Source organism: Tasmannia lanceolata, unplaced genomic scaffold, assembly GCF_043159265.1.
Source record: "Tasmannia lanceolata isolate RefF3 unplaced genomic scaffold, GAP_Taslan_0.1 ptg000003l, whole genome shotgun sequence".
Taxonomy (NCBI): Eukaryota; Viridiplantae; Streptophyta; class Magnoliopsida; order Canellales; family Winteraceae; genus Tasmannia; species Tasmannia lanceolata.
The window spans coordinates 9,472,739-9,493,642 of NW_027518680.1; the positions used below are offsets into that span (position 1 = coordinate 9,472,739).

The following is a 20,904-nucleotide window of genomic DNA, read 5'->3' on the forward strand; positions in this document are numbered from 1 at the left end:
TTACAGTGTTCACTATCATTTTTCACATTTTTCTCAGGCAGAGAAACCAAGATAAAATTCAAAAATTGAATAAGCAAATCCTTGTATATTAATCTCTAGAGACCGTGTTTCATGAACTTGGGGGGGTTTCTTAATAGAGAAACAACAAATTTCAGTAGGTGAACCCAAATTTCATAAGTTTCATTATAAACAAGGGATGGAAGGTAAAGGACAACAGTTACCTTCAAACAAACATTAATAGAGAAACAACAGGAACATATATCAACTTTATTGTATTTCAGTCAAACATGTTGCAATAGAAAGATAACCATGAAAATGAGATGAAAAACAATCTAAAGCTTATCTACAAGACCAGCCTCCTGAAAGTATACAACTGAGTCAGAAAGGGTCTCTTCTAATGGCCTGCATTTCCATCCCAAACTCTGTAGTTTCTCTGAACTCATGTTCTGTTCTTCCTCTCCCTCTATATAACTGCCAGTAGAAAAATGTATTCATGTAACAATGAGAACCATAAAAGCATAAATTGAACTAGGGAAATGTTATCGGCACAACCATATTTTGACTGCACGAACCCACCTGTCTTTTCTTCTTTAATTGGCTCCTGAGAGCTTTTTTTGGGTAATGTATTAAACTTTTAACAGCTCTTTGAATAACAAAAGACAAGATGGTTTGTGAAAATATCAAAATATGGTTGTGCTGATATCATTTCCCATTGAACTAGTGTAATAAAAGAACCTTACCTCTTAACATAGTTGTAGTTATGATACATATTCCTCAGCTTTTCAACAAAATCTCGGAGCCGAATTGTATGCGATGTACATATGTATCTTCCAGCCGCATCTGGCTTCTCATATGCCAGCAGCAGTGAGTCGGCGACATCTCGGACATCAACCACAAAATGAACACTGTTTTTCAATGTATCAACTCCTGTTTATAATCATTCAAGATAGTAGTCAATTAGTAAGAGGATAAGCTAAGAGTCTCAATGCTCTGTTTACATGACATGTTAGACTATTATCAACGTCCAGAATGAAAAACCAAATGCAGATGGTTTGTGATTGATCTTTATAAACTAGCATCCACATAACAAATGTGTTAATCATGGAAAAATATCTTAAGATTTTTTTTCCTTAAAAAGTAGCAATTAGAAACATTTATTAAACGAAAAAGACTAAGAAAATAGAAAAGAGAGACTATATAGAGATTGCGCAATAGAAAAAGGTCATTAGTAAGCCATAAACTGAGAGAAAAGCAGGCATTGACCCTCCAGACAAATCCAAAACCTCATCCAATCTCCAAGGACCTGAATTACTTCTTGTCTGTCAAGTGATCACACAAGTTGTTTGGATGCAGGAAAAACTATCTTGGAAAATCTTTCCATAAGAAATGAGTTTTCCAAACATGGGAAATCTTTTCATCATAAACAAATTTTCCCTGCTTACTAGAAAAATTGCAACCCTTTCTTTTGATAGGAAAGCCGGTTGAAGAACAACGACTCGAGCAGTGAGATAGGGCCTCAATCTCGAAAAATTGCAACCCTAGTAGACCCAATAATTTTTTTTATGGAATATTGATTTTCTTTAGAATTTTTTCCCATAATTTCCCCATCCTCCTTGCTGCTCTCTGAAGGTACAGACATGCTCTTAGAAATAAAGAACAAATGAATAGATTAGCTCCCAGAATGAATTTCTTTTCCATGGAATATTAGCTTACCCAATGGTGACGGGGGCCTGAGAGGGAGATACTGAGAGGAACTAAATGAGATAGTTAGAAAAGGCTGAAAAATAAGGAAACGAAAAACTCTGCTCAAAATACAATTTATTTTTCCCTTCTCAAAATACAATTATGCCTTCTCAAGTATCTCTTTCTCCCATCCTTCACCACCACTCTCTCATCACTTGATAAACTAATATTTAATAGGAAAAAAAATCATGTTAGGTAAACATGGGTTAGACCGAAAACAACTTGGGTAGAAACAGTGAGGAAAGACTTGATAGCTAGGAACATAATAGAGAACATGACCTTAAATAGGATAGAATGAAAGAAAATGATACATGTAGAAGAACCCAACAAGAGCCGGGATTAGATCCGAGTAGATTCCTTTCACCTTTGTTAAGTGAGAGAGGAAAAAGAGAAATAGTGAGTTAGGGCCGTCTCCCCCTCCTCCCCCTCACTGATTTATTTATATACTGAAAGACAAAGCACAAGTACTAGAATGCCCATACTAGGCTTATTCTAACACTCCCCCTCAAGCTGGAATGTATAAGTTATACATTCCCAACTTGCTACAAATGTCACTCAACTTTGCTTTATTCAATGGCTTTGTGAACATATCAGCAAACTGTTTTGCAGAACGAGCGAATACAGTACATATCTCCCCCTTCTGAATTCTCTGATGAATGAAATGACAGTCGACTTCGATATGCTTTATTCGCTCATGGAAGACTGGATTTGTCGCAATATAGATGGCAGCCTTGTTGTCATAATACAACTGTGAAGGCGAAGGAAACACAATACCAATCTCAGACAGGAGTGATCTCAACCAGATAATCTCTGCACTAGTGTGTGCCATGGCTCTATATTCTGCCTCAACACTTGACTTTGCAATGACATCATTCTTTTTGCTTTTCCATGAAACCAGGTTGCCTCCCACAAAGGTACAATACCCGGTAGTCGATCTCCTATATCCAGGAGATCCAGCCCAATCAGCATCAGAAAACCCATCAATTCGCATATGACCATGTCGTTTGAATAATAAGCCCTTTCCTGGTGCACCCTTCAGATATTTGAGGATTTGAACTACTGCACTCCAGTGTGAAGTACGAGGAGAGGTCATGTACTGATTGACCACCCCAACAGCATAGGATATATTGGGACGAGTAACAATAAGGTATATGAGCTTGCCCACAAGCCTTCTATACCTACCAGGATCCTCCAACAAGTCATCCTCTTCCGGAACTAGTTTTACGATGGAATCCATAGGTGCAGACACAGGTTTTACACCAAGATTTCCTATTTCCTCCAACAAATCAAAAACATACTTTCTCTGTGATAAAGACAAGCCACTAGAGGAGTATGCCACTTCTATCCCAAGGAAGTATCCGAGACGTCCCAAGTCCTTTGTAGCGAACTCTTTTTGTAAGAAAGCCTTTAGTTTCTGAATTCCCCCTGAGTTACTACCTGTAATAATGATATACGGGTGGGAGACGGGAGACGGATGGGGAGGGGCCACAGAAGACAGAAGGGAGGGGGAGGGGTATACGTAACAGAGAGAGGGAGACGCGAGTGAGACCACGGAATGTGGAGTTGGAGAAGATGGGTTGGAGAGGAGAAAGGCTGCGAATGGAGAGAGAGAGAGAAGACGGGTCGGGGCGGTGCAGTAAAGGGATTTGGCTTTGGGTGGAGGTTGGAGATGGAGAAGATGGAGGCTGGCGTTTTGTCCCTAGGTATCGGAAACCCTAGGGCTCTGATACCATGTTACGCGAGAGAGGAAAAAGAGAAATAGTAAGTTAGGGCTGTTTCCCCCTCGCTGATTTATTTATATACTGAAAGACAAAGTACAATATCTAGAATGCCCATACTAGGTTTATTCTAACAACCGTCTTCATGAAATTTTTCTAAAGGATTCATTTTAGCCGACCCCAACTAGTTTGAGACAAAGGCTTTGTTGAGTTGAGTTGGTAGCTAAACATGGGCTAAATGAATAACAAAAATGGAGAATGACATAAGTAGTCTTGTTTACATCTAGCAATATACACAAGCTTGTTTCATTTCTGCAGCAATAGCTAGCATGTAATAATTAAGATTTTACAATTATCAAAGTTAATGCCAATATCATGTTATTAAACACAATAAAGAGTAGTTTTAGCATGGGTTGAGAGTTTTAGTACGGGTGAAGACCTTTTAATAGACTAAGGATAAACCCCATGCTAGAATTAATGGTAGGTTGAAGTAATGGCCCATGAACCGCAGATGGACAAACTGTTACAACTTCGAGCTCACTTTTCTCTCCATACTCCAAAGCCTCTCTTTCTGCTGCTGTTTTGGCAAGGCAGTACCAGCCAAACGCGTTCTGGAATAAAATGAAATGGGGAGCTTAGCTTTTACACAGAGATACTCTTCACATAACCAGTACATAAAAATAAATTCGTGAGTTAAAGAATGTTGAACCATATTATATAGGCCATCCATACAATGTGAGTTTTCTTTAATAAAAGGATTTTCCCTACAATCCCTATTTTGTAAAATATTTTCTAAGAAAATCATGAAATGGAAAAAAAAATGAATTTTTTTGAAGAATTCTTCAAAAATCCCAAAATAACATATCCAACTTTTGCTGATGAAGAAAATTATGCCATTACCTAGAAATAGAATGATCAATTCTCCCTGATGTATACAATCATACAAATAAGGAGATGAAATACATAAATTCCTCATTGCATAAGACTAACACATAGAAAGAGATAACTACAAGCATGCCCCTTAAAGGAGTAGACATCTATCAACACCTTTTTTCATATAGTTCTGAATTCAAATTTTTTCATATGTTGTAACATAAATGCAAAAATATTTCATTTTTGAAAGATATTTATTTTTTCATATGTTGTGGCATAAATGCAAAATATTTATTGAACAAGAACTCAAGCACTTGTTTCAGTAATCATCTAGAAGATTCTATTAATATATGTAGTGAGCCTTCATGAAGATCATATAAGCAGTTCCAATTTAGTAGTAAACTACTAAATTTTAGCAAACTAAAGCCATTTAATGGTAGATTTTGTGCAAAGAATAGTTACCTCAAGTGTCTTACAATATTCCATGTCAGACCAACAATTCTCGTCCATGACTCTATCCTGTGGCCAATTTGGATTCATCATAACAGTGGCAATAGAAGACACAACTACGACCCGTTTTACTCTTGCCGCGGAACATGCCTTGAGTACATTCTGTGTACCCGTGACAGAAGGCTCTACAAAATCAATCTGCAAGACATTCAATGTGAGCACATTGATGCAAGAAATTTCTCAGATAAATGCTCTTTCTGCACTATAATATGTTAAAAACCTCTATGCAAAGGAATAGTAGTTCATATAAATGACAAGTTGAATTATGAGCTGCATTCAATCTCCATTATAATTAATTGAATGGCCTAATTCTGATATAATCTTGCCTCTTTACTGGGACCATTGGGAGACGGAACTGGACATGCAACATGGATGACTCCATTACATCCGGCGATGGCAGCATATATAGAATCATAGTCTAGCAGTTCTGCTTTGAAGAGTTGTAGGTTCTCTGCCGCCCTGTCTAGCTTCTTCAAATGGGCATTTTTCGCATTATCTGACAAAGATTTTGGTGGAATTGGAGAGGTGTTATTGAACAAAATCTGAGGCGGAACAAACTGATATGGATTGTCAATTAAAAATATTTCCAAATACATGTTTTTAAAGATAAATGAATTTAGTAGTCACATTATTTCGCAAATGGAATATGAAAGCCTCTCTGAAAGTAGAAGCCCCAATGGACCCGGATCGTCGGACATATGTGAAAATTATGGATCCATATTTGGGATCTTCCGGACATGTTCAAAAACCTAATTAGGGTCAGACAAATTACAAATTACAAGGATATTTTATGATATGATAATATAATATACATTATAAGGATATTTTAATAATTGCTTTTGTTACGTGCCTAGATGGGACCCACTTGTGGTGGAATAAATTAGTTTAGGTCTTAGCAATTCATAGGATTTGCTTTGTAGTGTCCGGTATGTGGAGGAGTCTTAAAGATAAAGTTTAGGGTTTCTGGATTAGCTAGGGTAAGAGTTTTAGAGGAAGTGGTAAGTGAGTATTCTCTTTATAAATAACATGTATTCACTCTTTAGAAAAGAATGAAGAGAAATTGTGTATTTGTGCACAAAGGAGGACCGATCCTTGCCTCGAAGTGGATTAAGAGGCTGATCTTCCCTCTAAGAAGATCAAATCCGTTGCGAATTGATTCGGGTTCGTAAATTTTTTATAGAAAATATCTAAATTATTCATGTTGAGAAAATCAGCTAGGCAAATCCAATCCGATCGTGCAAAATTAACGAAAAAGTAAAATAAACACAAACTACAAGATGAACACCAAGATTTACGTGGTTCGGCCAAGATGCCTACATTCATGGGCGAGAGCACGATCTACGAGGAAGAACCCAAAAGGGAAAACCCCAAGAAAAACCCCTTATTCTTCTTCTCTTTTTCCCTCCTCTCTTTCTCTCTCTCCTTTTCTCACTCCCAAAAGCCCTAGTCCCCACACCCAAGCTAGTGAGCTTCAAGGCATTTTATACTTTAGGTATTCCTAAAACCTGAAGTTTCCTGTGAAAATAGTTATTGGTGGGAAACAAGGCAACTTTCCCGACAGTTTGCTTCTTTCACTAGGCCTAGGTAGTAATATAATTTGCATCAACCATTCAATATATATATATATATATATATATATATATATATATATATAATTTGCATCATTTTTGTAATGATAGTAAAATAGTTTTTTGTTTTGTTGTTGGTTCCTTGTTACGGTCCGGAGTGGGGGGGGGGGCGCTTGGGTATGGGACTAGGTGGAACCCAACTTGGTATGGGACATGTTTAAAGGGCCTTGCCTAACACTTTCCATCAGCTCTCTAGCCTATGGGGTACTGTTAAGGTACCTATCATTCCTAGACTCATTTAGAATGAAATTGGATTCAAAATCAAACAGGATCTAAGGAGTTATCTAAAAAATTCCTCCTGCTTCAAAAAAGGAGTTATCTAATTAGGAACCAAGCTTATTGTGACTTGGACATTGGTGGATTCGATCTGAATCCAGCCTGTTGACACCCCGATTTAGAAGCTAGAAACTATATCATTTCTGAAATGATTATAACCATTACTTGTAAATAATCATATGGAGCTTCAAACCCAATTTCGTACAAGGTCATATACCAAAGATATCATAAAGTTTGAATCCTACTGCCTTTTAGTTTCTATAACTAATAACGAAAATATGATATGTACTGAGTATATTTAATAAATTAATTTATCTTCGTTTACCCACGAGAATGATATATATGCATTCATTTTTTTTCCATATCTTCATTTGTTTTTGTTTTGAACTTCTCTAAGGGTCTGTTTAAATTGGAAGAGAAAAATCAAAGTAAAAGGACACATTTCCTTTTCCTATCATTGTTTGAATCCTTGTCGGCTGTAATTTTTCCAAATGCAAATCCTTTTCACTGTTTGAATTTCCTCTCAAATAAGGAGGAAAAGGAAAGTAATGAAATTGGAATCTTTAGCATTCAAAAAAAATGAAATGGGAATCTTCTATGTACCTTTCCATTTACTTACTGTTTGGATTGCAAGAAAAACATTTCTGATGAAAAAATTTTCTAGGGTTTTTTTTTTCTTTCCATGATTTAGAGGGAAATGATATGATTATGGTTGATTTAAAGGGATATTATAATAAATTGAAGGTCTTCCAATTAAAAATTGAATAGGGTTGGTTTAAATTATCTTTTTTTTTTGTGTGTAAAAAAGGCAGGGAGTTTAAGAAATATTTTTCCTTTCCAAACTTTTTCAGAAAATCCCTGCAATCCTAACAGGACCTAAGTACATCCAAATGGACCCTAGGCATAAATCTGCCGATCTAACCCCTTTCTCCCCCAAACCAAATCGTTTCCCAGAAATCAAAATCTATTGGCATGTTCTACAGAGCTGCTTTCATCTTTGACTCTCCACAATCGTATCAACAGCTCTACTAGGACTCCCTTAAATCAATTTTTTTCAAATTTAACAGGCACCCAGAAAAGTAAAGGTATCAAATAAGGAGGTGAGTGCTATCGAAATAAGAGTGTAGATATCATCTCCCTTTACAAGCATTTGGGGTTGATTTTTGAAATTTGTTTGAGCTTCTACTTGAAATCAGATAAGATTCGAGCTGAATCCAGCTCAATTTTTTAGCAAAAGCTCATCAAGAACAAACCCAAGTTGAATCTCAGCCAGTTTAGTTGAAACTAAGAGAACTTTTAGGTGTAAACAAATGGTCTAAAAATTTAATAGTTGAGACAACCAATTGGATTATAGGCTGCTATAGGAGAAGTAGTTTCCAGATTACCAGTTTTACTTAGTCATCATACAAGTGAGCACATGCTGAGAGTTTACAACTTTGGTAGTCTAAAGGCTAATACTAACAAAAAGGGTACCTGGATCTCTAACAGTTCCATGCACTATGTAACCCTCAGAGAGAAAAAGCTTCACCACCCATGAAGCCACATATCCTCCTGCTCCTGTTACACACACTCTTCCCTTCTCCATTTCAATGGCCTCTCTCTCTCTCTCTCTATAAACCAGACTCTTGAAAAAGGTGATAGATCATAGATATCACCATGCTTTGTCCTTATTTATAGACTTTTCACTGTGTTTATATCCCACCACGTGGAATACAAAGATGCTAAGGTCTTGGCTTTTATGTTGAACTTTATGTACTAGGACGGCTAGAATGGCACAGATAAAGTACTAGCATTCTTGGTAGGGGTGGCCAACCGGTTTGGTTATCGGTCTGGGTTACTTGTTTTTTTTAGGTTCTCGGTTGCATGAACAGTAAGAACCGAACCGAACCGTAGTACATAGTAGGACCGAACCGAACCGGACCGAACATAATTGGTTCGGTCCGGTCCGGTTCTCCGATTCTAATGGCTAATTACTAATTATTAATTATAATTTATAAAAACTTTTAATTAAAGTTATAATATAAGTTACCTTCTTATTTCTTATTATAAGAATAGTATTAACTATTACTTATTAATAGTATAAGTAATTTATATTAATAAGTATATGTATAATAGAAATATAAAAAATATTATATATATATATTCAAAAGTTCGGTTCTTCGGTTCCAGAACCGAACCAAGAACATTAGACCCGGAACCGAACCGAATAAGTTCGGTTCTTCATTAGTGGAACCGAACCGGACCCAAAGTATTTTTAAACAGTTCGGTTCCGGTTCGGTTCTTCGGGTCTGGTTCGGTTCCGGCCACCCCTAATTCTTGGCCCATTTTATCCAAACATCAGGTGTGAAATGGTGGTCTTGGCTTTTATGTTGAACTTTATGTACTAGGACGGCTAGAATGGCACAAAGAAAGTACAAGCATTCTTGGCCCATGAAATCCAAACATCAGGTGTGAAATGGTGGTCCCTACCCTATGCATGGGCTTTGTGTGGAGATTGAGGGACCCACACCAGATGCATGTATTTGAAGTAATCTTAAACCAACAGGGCGTTTGACTACTAAAGTCTAAAGTTACTGGTTAGGCTCCTCACCGGATGCATGTATTTGAGTTGAGTAGGTGAGAAATGAGAATCACCTTAATCAAATTTTTTTGAGTAGGTCAACTTTGGTTGTCGGGTACCCTAAGTCAAGTCCATTGGTTGATCCTTACCGCTTAACCAATAATGCTTTTTCAAACTTTAGATTATAAGCAGTTGATTTTAGCAGATTTTGATTACTGATGGAAATACATTTTGGGCTTGTTTGGCAAAAGTGACAAAGATTTCCATGGAATTTTCTTACACCTCTCTCTCTCTCTCTCTCTCTCTAGTCTGTTCTCATAATCCAAAACAAATGGGGCTAACTAGTAACTTCAGTAGTCTAAGACCCTGTTTGTTAGGAGCCTAACCAGTAACTTTAGTAGTCAAATGCCCTGTTGGTTTAAGATTTTGACAGCCGATTGTGAGTGCCAAACTGATTATTGGGCTCAAAATTAGCTTTAAATTTGAGTCCAATAATTGGTTTGGCACTCACTCACAATCGGTTGTCATAATCTTAAGCGAACATGGCCTAAGACTCGGTTGGTTCTCATAATCCAAGACTAGGGGTGTAAACGGATCGAATTCGAAGCGGATATGGCTATATCCGAATTCGATTACAGTATCCACTATCCGAATTCGGATTTGGATTCGACGGATATTTTAATATCTATTACCAAATTCGATTCCATCGGATAATGTTCGAATTCAGATATTATTCGTATCCACTTATCCGGTAAATTCGAACATTTTATTGTAGCACTTTTTCTTTCTTCTCCTTCTTACTCCTCGAATGAATTTTTCAAACCCTAAAACGAGACCTCTACCTTCTCTACTCAAAATTAACTCTTAAGCCCTAAAATATATGAGATCATCTTCCTTTTAAAACAAAGGCAGACAGAGAGAGAGAGGCGGTGGGGATGGATGATAGTGTTGATAGTGGTCTTTGGATTTTTGTTTTATTTTTGTTTTTGGTGTATATGATGGATTGAGTTTGGGCTATTTTGATCAGGGGAAGTAGGAGTGTTGATGGTGGAAGATGAAGAGAAATGGGAATAGAGATGGGGTTTGGGTTAGAGATGGAGGTGACTGGCGGTGATGGAGGTGGCCGTGAGAAAGTGGAGAGGGGCGGCGGTGGATTTTGGTGGAGGTTGGGGACACCAAGGAATGCCGGAGATGGTGTCACGGCCTCTTCCTTTCTGCTCTCTCTTGCTTCTCCTTGCAAACCTTAGAAGTCCCATCTTTTAATTGTTTTTTGGGTTTTTATATAACCCTAAGTTGAAAAATTGATCCGAGCCGTCCATTTACCATCAATGACCTAGATAACCTTTTTGCTTTAGAATTCTCTAGGAGCTAGCCATCATCTTTCAATCGCCATCATCCATTTGTCTCTTTCATCCTACATCACACATTTGTTGCTTCATAAAGAAGACATGTAAAACTCCAAGAATGCTCTTAAAATGAGAGATAACTCAATTTACCAGATTCACATCCGCTAAGAGCCGGATATCTCATAAACGGATTCGGATAATATCCACTTGAAACGGATTCGGATAATATTCGCTTTAAACGGATTCAGAAGTGGACGGTATTCGAATTTTTGAATATCCATTTACACCCTTATCCAAAACAACCACTTTTATTTGTTTTTTTCATTAAAATGGAAGTAGCGATGGATTATGTCGAGCTTCCAAAAAATAAAGGGGCGGATTTTTTACCATCACAAAATCCATTCCCATATCCATTTAGCAACGCCATTTGTTGGGCCGGAACAATATCAGTTGCTAAAAATATAGCGATGGATTTACACCTTTTGGCGACGTACCAACGAGTGTATTTCTTGCAAGTCTCAAGAGTAAAATTTGTTAGTAAATATTCATATTCTTTGCTAGTTGATTCAATTAATAAATATGCAATTATAGTGAACATTGTTTTACTGCAAAAAATGAAAATTTTGTCCAAAAATCACCATTATAATCAAATGGCCTTTTATGGAGTACACTATTCAAGCAGTTTTATTGTAAGCTTGCTGTAAATTGTGATCTCCAAGTACCGGAACAAAATTCAGCAGCAGTAAAATACAACCACGTAATATCACAACACTGGTATTATGTAATTGATCCCACATGCAAGAAACCACATCTGTAATTGCTAATGGTTATTATCAAATAATAAGTTCCAAACATATATACTTGCAATCTAGAGCATGCATTACTCCCCACTTGAAAAATTCAAATAAGGAACAAAGTTTTGCATATTGGAATTGAGAATAAGTTACATATGTTGGCTATAAAAGACAATCAATATAGTTGAAAGTACTCTAATCCTTATCCAGAAGACCTGCCTCTTGAAAGTATCCAACAGTGTCAGCAAGGGTCTCTTCTAATGACCTGTATTTCCAACCCAATCTTTTCAATTTCTCGGAACTCATCTTCAATTCTTTCTCTGCCTCCATATAACTGCCAGTAGAAAAATAAATAAATGGGTATAGTATAAGTGGGGATAAGAGGTATTATGCTGAACTATTGTACTAAAGAAACTTACTTCATGGGATAATTGTAGTTAGGGTACATGCTCCTCAACTTTTCAACCAGATCGTGGACTCCAATCGAATGAGCTAAACATATGTATCTTCCAGATGCTTTTTGTTTCTCATATACAAGAAGCAAGGCTTCAGCTATGTCACGGACATCGACTATCAACCCCCGGAAATCGTTTTCGATTTCCTCAAATCCTGTTGTTACATAGTTATGCCAGATAATCATTCAAAAAAAAAAAAAAAAACCATTCCCATAGCATATCATGTGGAATAATCATGAGTATTTAAAGAAAAAGAAACAAAATATGGATAGCAGCTGATTTTCTTAACATATCAGCCATAAAAAAATCATCTAAATATTAGCGTAACATCACAAAAAGCTAAAGGCATAACTGTTAGGATTGATTTGGAATAGAACACAGCTGTCCGTAGATTTACTATCCAAAAATAGAAGTTAATCAAGCTTGTGATGAAATGTATTAGCTACATGGTGCAAGATGAAAATAGATCCTAAAATCTTTTATCTTTAAACACTCCCCCTCAAGCTGGATTGTGAATGTCGAATATGTCTAGCTTGCCAATAATCCTTTGTAGGCAGAATAATTTTCATGAGTATGCTAGCAAGCTGATCCTTTGATCTGCCGTACAAGACAGTAAAGATCTTGACCTTAACCTATTCTCTCAGAAAGTGACAATCGACTTCTATATGCTTTGATTTTTATGGAAATCTTGGTTATGACGTGAACAAGTGTTTGGTTATAGCAATAGAGCTTCATGTGGTTATCACAATAGAGGTTCCTGGGAATGTCCACCTGGTTATATGTGAGGAGTATCTTAAGCCACAAAAGCTTATAAATTGCATTAGCAAGAGCCCTGTATTCAGCCTCAAACACTAGATCTCTCCATCATAGCCCATTTCTTGCTCTTTCACGTTACTAGCTTTTCTCTCTCTTTTTTTTCACGAAACTAGATTACCCCCAACAAGGTGAAATGACCGCTTACATATCTTCCATTAGCATTGCAAGTTGGGACCAAAATTTCGGCTGAAATCAGACGAAATCAAGAATTTTATGTCGTACAAAATTTTGGCCAAAATTACCGAAATTTTGACTGAAATTTCAGTAGGGCTGAAATTTCGGGATAATATTAAATAATAGATGAATTCCAGATTTATTTGGTCTGAAATTTCAGGAAAAAAGAAATTTTGGTCGAAATTTTAGACCGTTTCGGGTTTTACCCCATTTCGATTTCGGTCTCGACCGAAACCCGAAATTTCGGATTTGGGTCGAAATTTCAAACCATGCTTGCACCTGATTTGAACCATTGCTGAAATGGCTCTGTCAAGCCATACTCGACCTAATTTTTTTAGAGTGCATACAACTTTCTTTAGCATACACACTTTTTCTTTCTCCGTCTTAGCTTAAAAAAAATATGGAAGATCCATGAAGACTTATTCCTACAGATTACCATTAAGGCATTTTAGACATCTAACTAATGAAGAGGCTACTCATTGTTGTCGGCTAAGGAAAGAAGGTTGCCGTAGAGCTAAACTTAGCTATGGGAGAGAATGTCTCCGAATAGTCAATTTAATATAGTTGTACGAACCCTTTTGCTACCAGTTGGGTATTGTATTGCTGTATTGATCCATTAGTCTTTTGCTCGATACTGTATACCTAGTTACACCCAAACACATGTTTGGTTTTTGGCAACTCAACCAGATCCCACGTGGGATCCTTCCACTATTGACAATAGGAATTTCAGTGGAAAGGAAGCAATAAAATCAACGATCCACATACACAACGAAGCACTGAGGCATTTGAGAGGGACTGTGGTGAAGCAAGTTTGCCAGCATTTACATGATCCTTGAAAAGAATGGCAACATGCTGCTATATGTAATTTGAGGCATTTGAGAGGGACTGTGGATTTGGATTGTTCTATACAGTTACGGAAGAAAAGGCAGTCAAAAGTGAGTAGTTACTCTGATTTGTATCGACAAATTGATTATTTGATCCCCTGGAATAGTAAGAAATAGAAGACAATTTCCAAGTTGAGTATAAGAGCTGTAAATAGAGAGATGGTCATCACTAATTGACTACAGCCATTCTTACATGGCTATGGGACCTCCCAGAAGAGCTTCACTAGAGGTCAGATGCTCACATCTTGTTACAACCAAAGAGCCATCAAGCTGTTACAAGTTTCACGCAAGGACCAAGCTATATTACACAACTCAAGAGAAAAACATAAAGATATCTCACTGAAGGACTCACAACCAACCATCACCATTATGTTGTGAACAAGCTTAACATGTCTTAAGGAATATGTTAGCCTGAGGAGGAATGTTAGATGTGAATTTTAGTATTAGTGGTATACCAGTGAGTTAACTTGTAGCTTGACTTTTGATATGATTAAGTTTCCACTCCCATACAATTTGTTCCCTTTTCTCCTTATATGTAACATTGGATGAATGGACTTGCGCCTACATTTACAGGAGATGAAGTGGATGTACATGCACTTATGGGTAAGAAAACAAATAAAAGAAGAGGAATGCTAGATTCACAGGCACCCTTGCAAAATAAGGGGCAAAGAGCGCCCCCCTTGGTCAAAAACCATTAAAGATGGCACAGAAAATTGCAATCAGAACGGTCTTTAATGGTTTTTGACCAATAGGGGCGCCCTTTGCCCCTTATTTTACAAGGGCACCTGTGAAGCTAGCATTACTCATAAAAGAAGACATTAACTCCCTAATAACTACATCAAATGCATAACAAGAAAGAGGAAAACAACATAAATGCATTTAGATGCACAATTTTCTTTTCCACAACACTTGCCAAGCGACACTTAATAATTAATTTCATTACCATGTTATTAAAGTCAAGAAAATGGAATGCTTTAGTATGAGTAACCTTTCAATAGATCGGTGAATATCATGCTGCTGTAATTCATGTTAGGTTGTAGCAGGGGCCCAATAATCCAGGCTGGACAAACTGTTACAACTTCGAGCTCACTTTTCTCTCCATACTCCAAAGCCTCTCTTTCTGCTGCTGTTTTGGCAAGGCAGTACCAGCCAAACACATTCTGGAATAAAATGAAATGGGGAGCTTAGCTTTTTTTACACAGAGATACTCTTCACATAACCAGTACATCAAATTAAATTAGTGAGTTAAAGAATGTTGAACCATATTATATTGGCCATCCATACAATGTGAGTTTTCTTTAATAAAAGGATTTTCCTTAAAGGATGTTGAACCATATTAAAAGGCCATCCACAATAAATATTTTGCATAAGACTAACAGATAGAAAGAGATAACTACAAGCATGCCCCTTAAAGGTTTAGACATCTATCAACACCTTTTTTCATTTTGTTCTGAGTTCAATTTTTTTTATATGTTGTAACATAAATGCAAAAATATTTAATTTTTGAAAGATATTTATTTTTTCATATGTTGTGGCATAAATGCAAAATATTTATTGAACAAGAACTCAAGCACTTGTTTCAGTAATCATCTAGAAGATTCTATTAATATATGTAATGAGCCTTCATGAGGATCATATAAGCAGTTCAAATTTAGTAGTAAACTACTAAATTTTAGCAAACTAAAGCCATTTAATGGTAGAGTTTGTGCGAAGAATAGTTACCTCAACTGTCTTACAATATTCCATGTCAGACCAACAATTCTCGTCCATGACTCTATCCTGTGGCCAATTTGGATTCATCGTAACAGTGGCAATAGAAGACACAACTACAACCCGTTTTACTCTTGCCGCGGAACATGCCTTGAGTACATTCTGTGTACCCGTGACAGAAGGCTCTACAAAATCAATCTGCAAGACATTCAATGTGAGCACATTGATGCAAGAAATTTCTCAAATAAATGCTCTTTCTGCACTATAATATGTTAAAAACCTCTATGTAAAGGAATAGTAGTTCATATAAATGACAAGTTGAATTATGAGCTGCATTCAATCTCCATCATAATTAATTGAATCGCCTAATTCTGATATAATCTTGCCTCTTTACTGGGACCATTGGGAGACGGAACTGGACATGCAACATGGATGACTCCATTACATCCGGCGATGGCAGCATATATAGAATCATAGTCTAGCAGTTCTGCTTTGAAGAGTTGTAGGTTCTCTGCCGCTGTGTCTAGCTTCTTCAAATGGGCATTTTTCGCATTATCTGACAAAGATTTTGGTGGAATTGGAGAGGTGTTATTGAACAAAATCTGAGGAGGAAGAAACTGATATGGATTTTCAATTAAAAATATTTCCAAATACATGTTTTTAAAGATAAATGAATTTAGTAGTCACATTATTTTGCAAATGGAATATGAAAGCCTCTGTGAAAGTAGAAGCCCGAATGGACCCGGATCTTAGGACATATGTGAAAATTATGGATCCATATTTGGGATCTTCCAGACATGTTCAAAAACCTAATTAGAGTCAGACAAATTACAAATTACAAGGATATTTTAGTGATATGATAATATAATATAAATTATAAGGATATTTTAATAATTACTTTTGTTACGTGCCTCGATGGGACCCACTTGTGGTGGAATAAATTAGTTTAGGTCTTTGCAATTCATAGGATTTGCTTTGTAGTGTCTGGTATGTGGAGGAGTCTTAAAGATAAAGTTTAGGGTTTCTGGATTAGCTAGGGTAAGAGTTTTAGAGGAAGTGGTAAGTGATTATTCTCTTTATAAATAACATGTATTCACTCTTTAGAAAAGAATGAAGAAAAATTGTGTATTTGTGCACAAAGGAGGACTGATCCTTCCCTCGAAGTGGATTAAGAGGCTAATCTTCCCTCTAAGAAGATCAAATTCGTTGCGAATTGATTCGGGTTCGTAAATTTTTTATAGAAAATATCTAAATTATTCATGTTGAGAAAATCAGCTTGGCAAATCCGATCCGATCTTGCAAAATTAACGAAAAAGTAAAATAAACACAAACTACAAGATGAACACCAAGATTTACGTGGTTCGGCCAAGATGCCTACATCAATGGGCGAGAGCACGATCTACGAGGAAGAACCCAAAAGGGAAAACCCCAAGAAAAACCCCTTATTCTTCTTCTCTTTTTCCCTCATCTCTCTCTTTCTCTTTTTCTCACTCCCAAAAGCCCTAGCCCCCACACCCAAGCTAGTGAGCTTCAAGGCATTTTATACTTTAGGTATTCCTAAAACCTGAAGTTTCTATTTTGCCTTCCTGTGAAAATAGTTATTGGTGGGAAACAAGGCAACTTTCCCGACAGTTTGCTTCTTGCACTAGGCCTAGGTAGTAATATAATTTGCATCGACCATTCAAAAAAAAAAGAAGTGTTGGTGAGCTTAAGCGCCCAATCACATTGGGGCCTACTTTGTTAGGATGATCCAAAGCATTTATTTGAAAGGCCCTTACATAGATGGGGTGTGTACCAAAAATCAGCTCCATAGGATCATCCTAACCCATCCATTTGTGGAGGTCAAAATGGACAGACATAATTTGTCCACAAATCTGCCAATTTTTGTCCTCCACAAATGGAGGGGTTAGGATGATCTTATGGAGCTGATTTTTGGTACACCCCTTATCTACGATAGGGCCTTGCAAATGAATGGTTTGGATCACCACAGAAAATGTGGGACCCATGTGATTGGGGCGCTTAAGCTCACCAACACTTTCCTCACATAGATACTGTACGAATCACACCATAGGATGATCCAAACCATGGACGGCTTGGATCATCCTATGTTGTGGACAGTACGCTTCAATTTGAAAAAATATTGGTGGGGCCTACGATTGGGCCTTAATGTTACTGTACGACCAACTCCATAGGATTATCCAAACCATGGACGGCCTGGATCGTCCTATGTTGTGGATGGGCCTTAATGTTACTTTACGACCAACTCCATAGAATGATCCAAACCATTCATTTGATGGGCCACAATGTAAATAGGTTGTGCCCCAAAAATCATTTCCATAGGATGATCACAACCCTACAATCTATAGAGGTTGCATAAGATGTAGTTTCTATTTAGATCGGAGGGCTAGAATCAGCATATGGAAATGATATTTTGGTATGCAACCTATTTACGTTTATGGCCCATCAAATGGACAGTTTGGATTATCCTATGGAGTGGTATGGGCGGGGCCTACGTTGTTCAAAGATGGGCCCACCATTCCACCAATGATTTCCGTTGGGCCCACCAACTGTTCCTGTTGTGTGTGTGTGTGGAGAGAGAGAGAGAGAGGTCAAAATGTCAAATGGTGGGAAAGTGACACATACGTTAAATCCTAACGTTTTAACGTTAGCCAGCCGTCAAGGGGGGGAAATAGCCTGGGGGGAATAGACCTGGCAAAAAGTGACCCGGACCCGCGGGTCCACCCGGCCCGCACGTAAATTTACGGGTCCGGGTCACCTGTTGGTGACCCGTTAGAAATTGACCCGCGGGTCCACCCGGCCCGTCAAAAGTGGGCCGGGTCGGGTGGACCCGCGGGTGCCCGTAAAAAAGTGCAAAAAAAGTGCAAAAGACGGTTTTTTAACTTTTTTCCCGTAGTTTTCTCAGTAATTGTCATATTTTATATGTAATTTTTTTACTTTTGACCTTTTTACGGTAATTTTTCATTTCAAACTTAGAAATTCTGATAATATTTCAAAAATCCGTAATGATTACTTCTCTTTATTCTTTTGTTGCTAGCAACCTTTGCCCCCATACTGTACTTCACCCAATCTTTGCAGCAAAGGAGGGGCTACAAGCCGAAAAATAGCCCAGGAGAAGGTGGCTAGCAAATCCCTAAATAAAAAAAAAACTCTTAAAAAATACGTCAAAAATCCGGGTGACCCGTGGGTCGACCCGGCCCGTACGGGCCGGGTGCGGGTCCAATGTCAATGACCCGTAGAATTTTCCGGGTCACTTTGACCCGGCCCGTTTGACCCGGACCCGTACGGGCCGGGTCAAATCCGGCCCGGCCCGCCCGTTTGCCAGGTCTAGGGGGGAATATCAGCCCCCTAACTAAAATATGATATGTACTGAGTATATTTAATAAATTAATTTATCTTCATTTACCATTCAATTTTTTTCCGTATCTTCATTTCTTTTTGTTTTGAACTTCTCTAAGGGTCCGTTTAAATTGGAAAAGAAAAATCAAAGTAAAAGGACACATTTCCTTTTCCTATCATTGTTTGGTTGCTTACTATTCACATGATAATCCTGGTCGGCTGTAATTTTTCCAAATGCAAATCCTTTTCACTGCTTGAATTTCCTCTCAAATCAGGAGGAAAAGGAAACTAATGAAATTGGAATCTTTAGCATTCAAACAAAATGAAATGGGAATCTTCTATGTACCTTTCCATTTACGTACTGTTTGGATTGCAAGAAAAACATTTTTGATGAAAAAATTTTCTTGGTTTTTTTTTTTCTTTCCACGATTTAGAGGGAAATGATATGATTATGGTTGATTTAAAGGGATATTATAATAATTGAAGGTCTCACAATTAAAAATTGAATAGGGTTGGTTTAAATTATCTTTTTTTTTGTGTGTAAAAAAGGCAGGGAGTTTAAGAAATATTTTTCCTGTCCAAACTTTTTCAGAAAATCCCTGCAATCCTAACAGGACCTAAGTACATCCAAATGGACCCTAGGCATAAATCTGCCGATCTAACCCCTTTCTCCCCCAAACCAAATCGTTTCCCAGAAATCAAAATCTATTGGCATGTTCTACAGAGCTGCTTTCATCTTTGACTCTCCACAATCGTATCAACAGTTCTACTAGGACTCCCTTAAATCAATTTCCTTCAAATTTAACAGGCACCCAGAAAAGTAAAGGTATCAAATAAGGAGGTGAGTGCTATCGAAATAAGAGTGTAGATATCATCTCCCTTTACAAGCATCTGGCGTTGATTTTTGAAATTTGTTTGAGCTTCTACTTGAAATCAGATAAGATTGGAGCTGAATCCAGCTCAATTTTATAGCAAAAGCTCATCAAGAACAAACCCAAGTTCAATCTCAACCAGTTTAGTTGAAAACTAAGAGAACTTTTAGGTGTAAACAAATGGTCTAAAAATTTATTAGTTGAGACAACCAATTGGATTATAGGCTGCTATAGGAGAAGTAGTTTCCAGATTACCAGTTTTACGTAGTCATCATACAAGTGAGCACATGCTGAGAGTTATACAACTTTGGTAGTCTAAAGCCTAATACTAACAAAAAGGGTACCTGGATCTCTAACAGTTCCATGCACTATGTAACCCTCAGAGAGAAAAAGCTTCACCACCCATGAAGCCACATATCCTTCTGCTCCTGTTACACACACTCTTCCCTTCTCCATTTCAATGGCCCTTCTCCTGTTATAAACCAGACTCTTGAAATAAGTGATAGATCATGGATATCACCATGCTTTGGCTTATTTATAGACTTTTCACTGTGTTTATATCCCACCACGTGGAAAACAGAGATGCTATGGTCTTGGCTTTTATGTTGAACTTTATGTACTAGGACGGCTATAATGGCACAAAGAAAGTACTAGCATTCTTGGCCCATGAAATCCAAACATCAGGTGTGAAATGGTGGTCCCTACCCTATGCATGGGCTTTGTGTGGAGATTGAGGGACCCACAACAGATGCATGTATTTGAATTAATCTTAAACCAACAGGGCGTTTGATTACTAAAGTTACTGGTTAGGCTCCTCACCAGATGCTTGTATTTGAGTTGAGTAGGTGAGAAATCATAATCACCTTATCAAAACGTGAAGTGTAAAATGGTGGGCCCTACCCATGCTATACATGGGTGTAAAATAATGGCCTCAACCAGGCAGGGGCGATGCCAGAAATTTTGCACAAGGGGGGCAAAAATTATAGTAATTTTTTATCTTTCTTGAAATTAAGATAGAAAAAATTTCTATCTGAAATTTTGCAAGGGGGGGCAAAAATTATAGTAAATTTTGCACAAAAAAGGGAGATAAAATGGTAAAATTAAAATTTTAAACTTATTTTCTATCTTAGGGATGATTGGAAAGGGGGGCATATTTTTTAAAAAAGGGGGTAAGTATTAAAAAATTAT

The 20,904-nt window shown here is 37.4% G+C and overlaps 2 protein-coding genes across 2 annotated transcripts; both read right to left on the reverse strand.

Annotated features, from left to right (window-relative positions):
• Nucleotides 1-238: 238 nt before the first annotated feature.
• On the reverse strand, nucleotides 239-8,387 carry LOC143850373 (cinnamoyl-CoA reductase 1-like). Its single transcript, XM_077359631.1, has 6 exons — nucleotides 8,222-8,387; nucleotides 5,171-5,340; nucleotides 4,797-4,982; nucleotides 3,901-4,072; nucleotides 741-927; nucleotides 239-471 (listed from the first exon to the last, which is right to left on the reverse strand). The coding sequence occupies exons 1-6, from the start codon at nucleotides 8,331-8,333 to the stop codon at nucleotides 333-335; spliced, it is 966 nt and encodes a 321-aa protein (XP_077215746.1). The 5' UTR covers nucleotides 8,334-8,387; the 3' UTR covers nucleotides 239-332.
• Nucleotides 8,388-11,600: 3,213 nt separating this feature from the next.
• LOC143861056 (cinnamoyl-CoA reductase 2-like) lies at nucleotides 11,601-20,196 on the reverse strand. The gene is made up of 7 exons (XM_077371946.1): nucleotides 20,061-20,196; nucleotides 15,874-16,043; nucleotides 15,500-15,685; nucleotides 14,766-14,937; nucleotides 13,244-13,246; nucleotides 11,868-12,057; nucleotides 11,601-11,782 (listed from the first exon to the last, which is right to left on the reverse strand). Exons 1-7 carry the CDS (start codon nucleotides 20,170-20,172, stop codon nucleotides 11,644-11,646), a joined length of 972 nt encoding a protein of 323 aa, XP_077228061.1. The 5' UTR covers nucleotides 20,173-20,196; the 3' UTR covers nucleotides 11,601-11,643.
• Nucleotides 20,197-20,904: the final 708 nt, after the last annotated feature.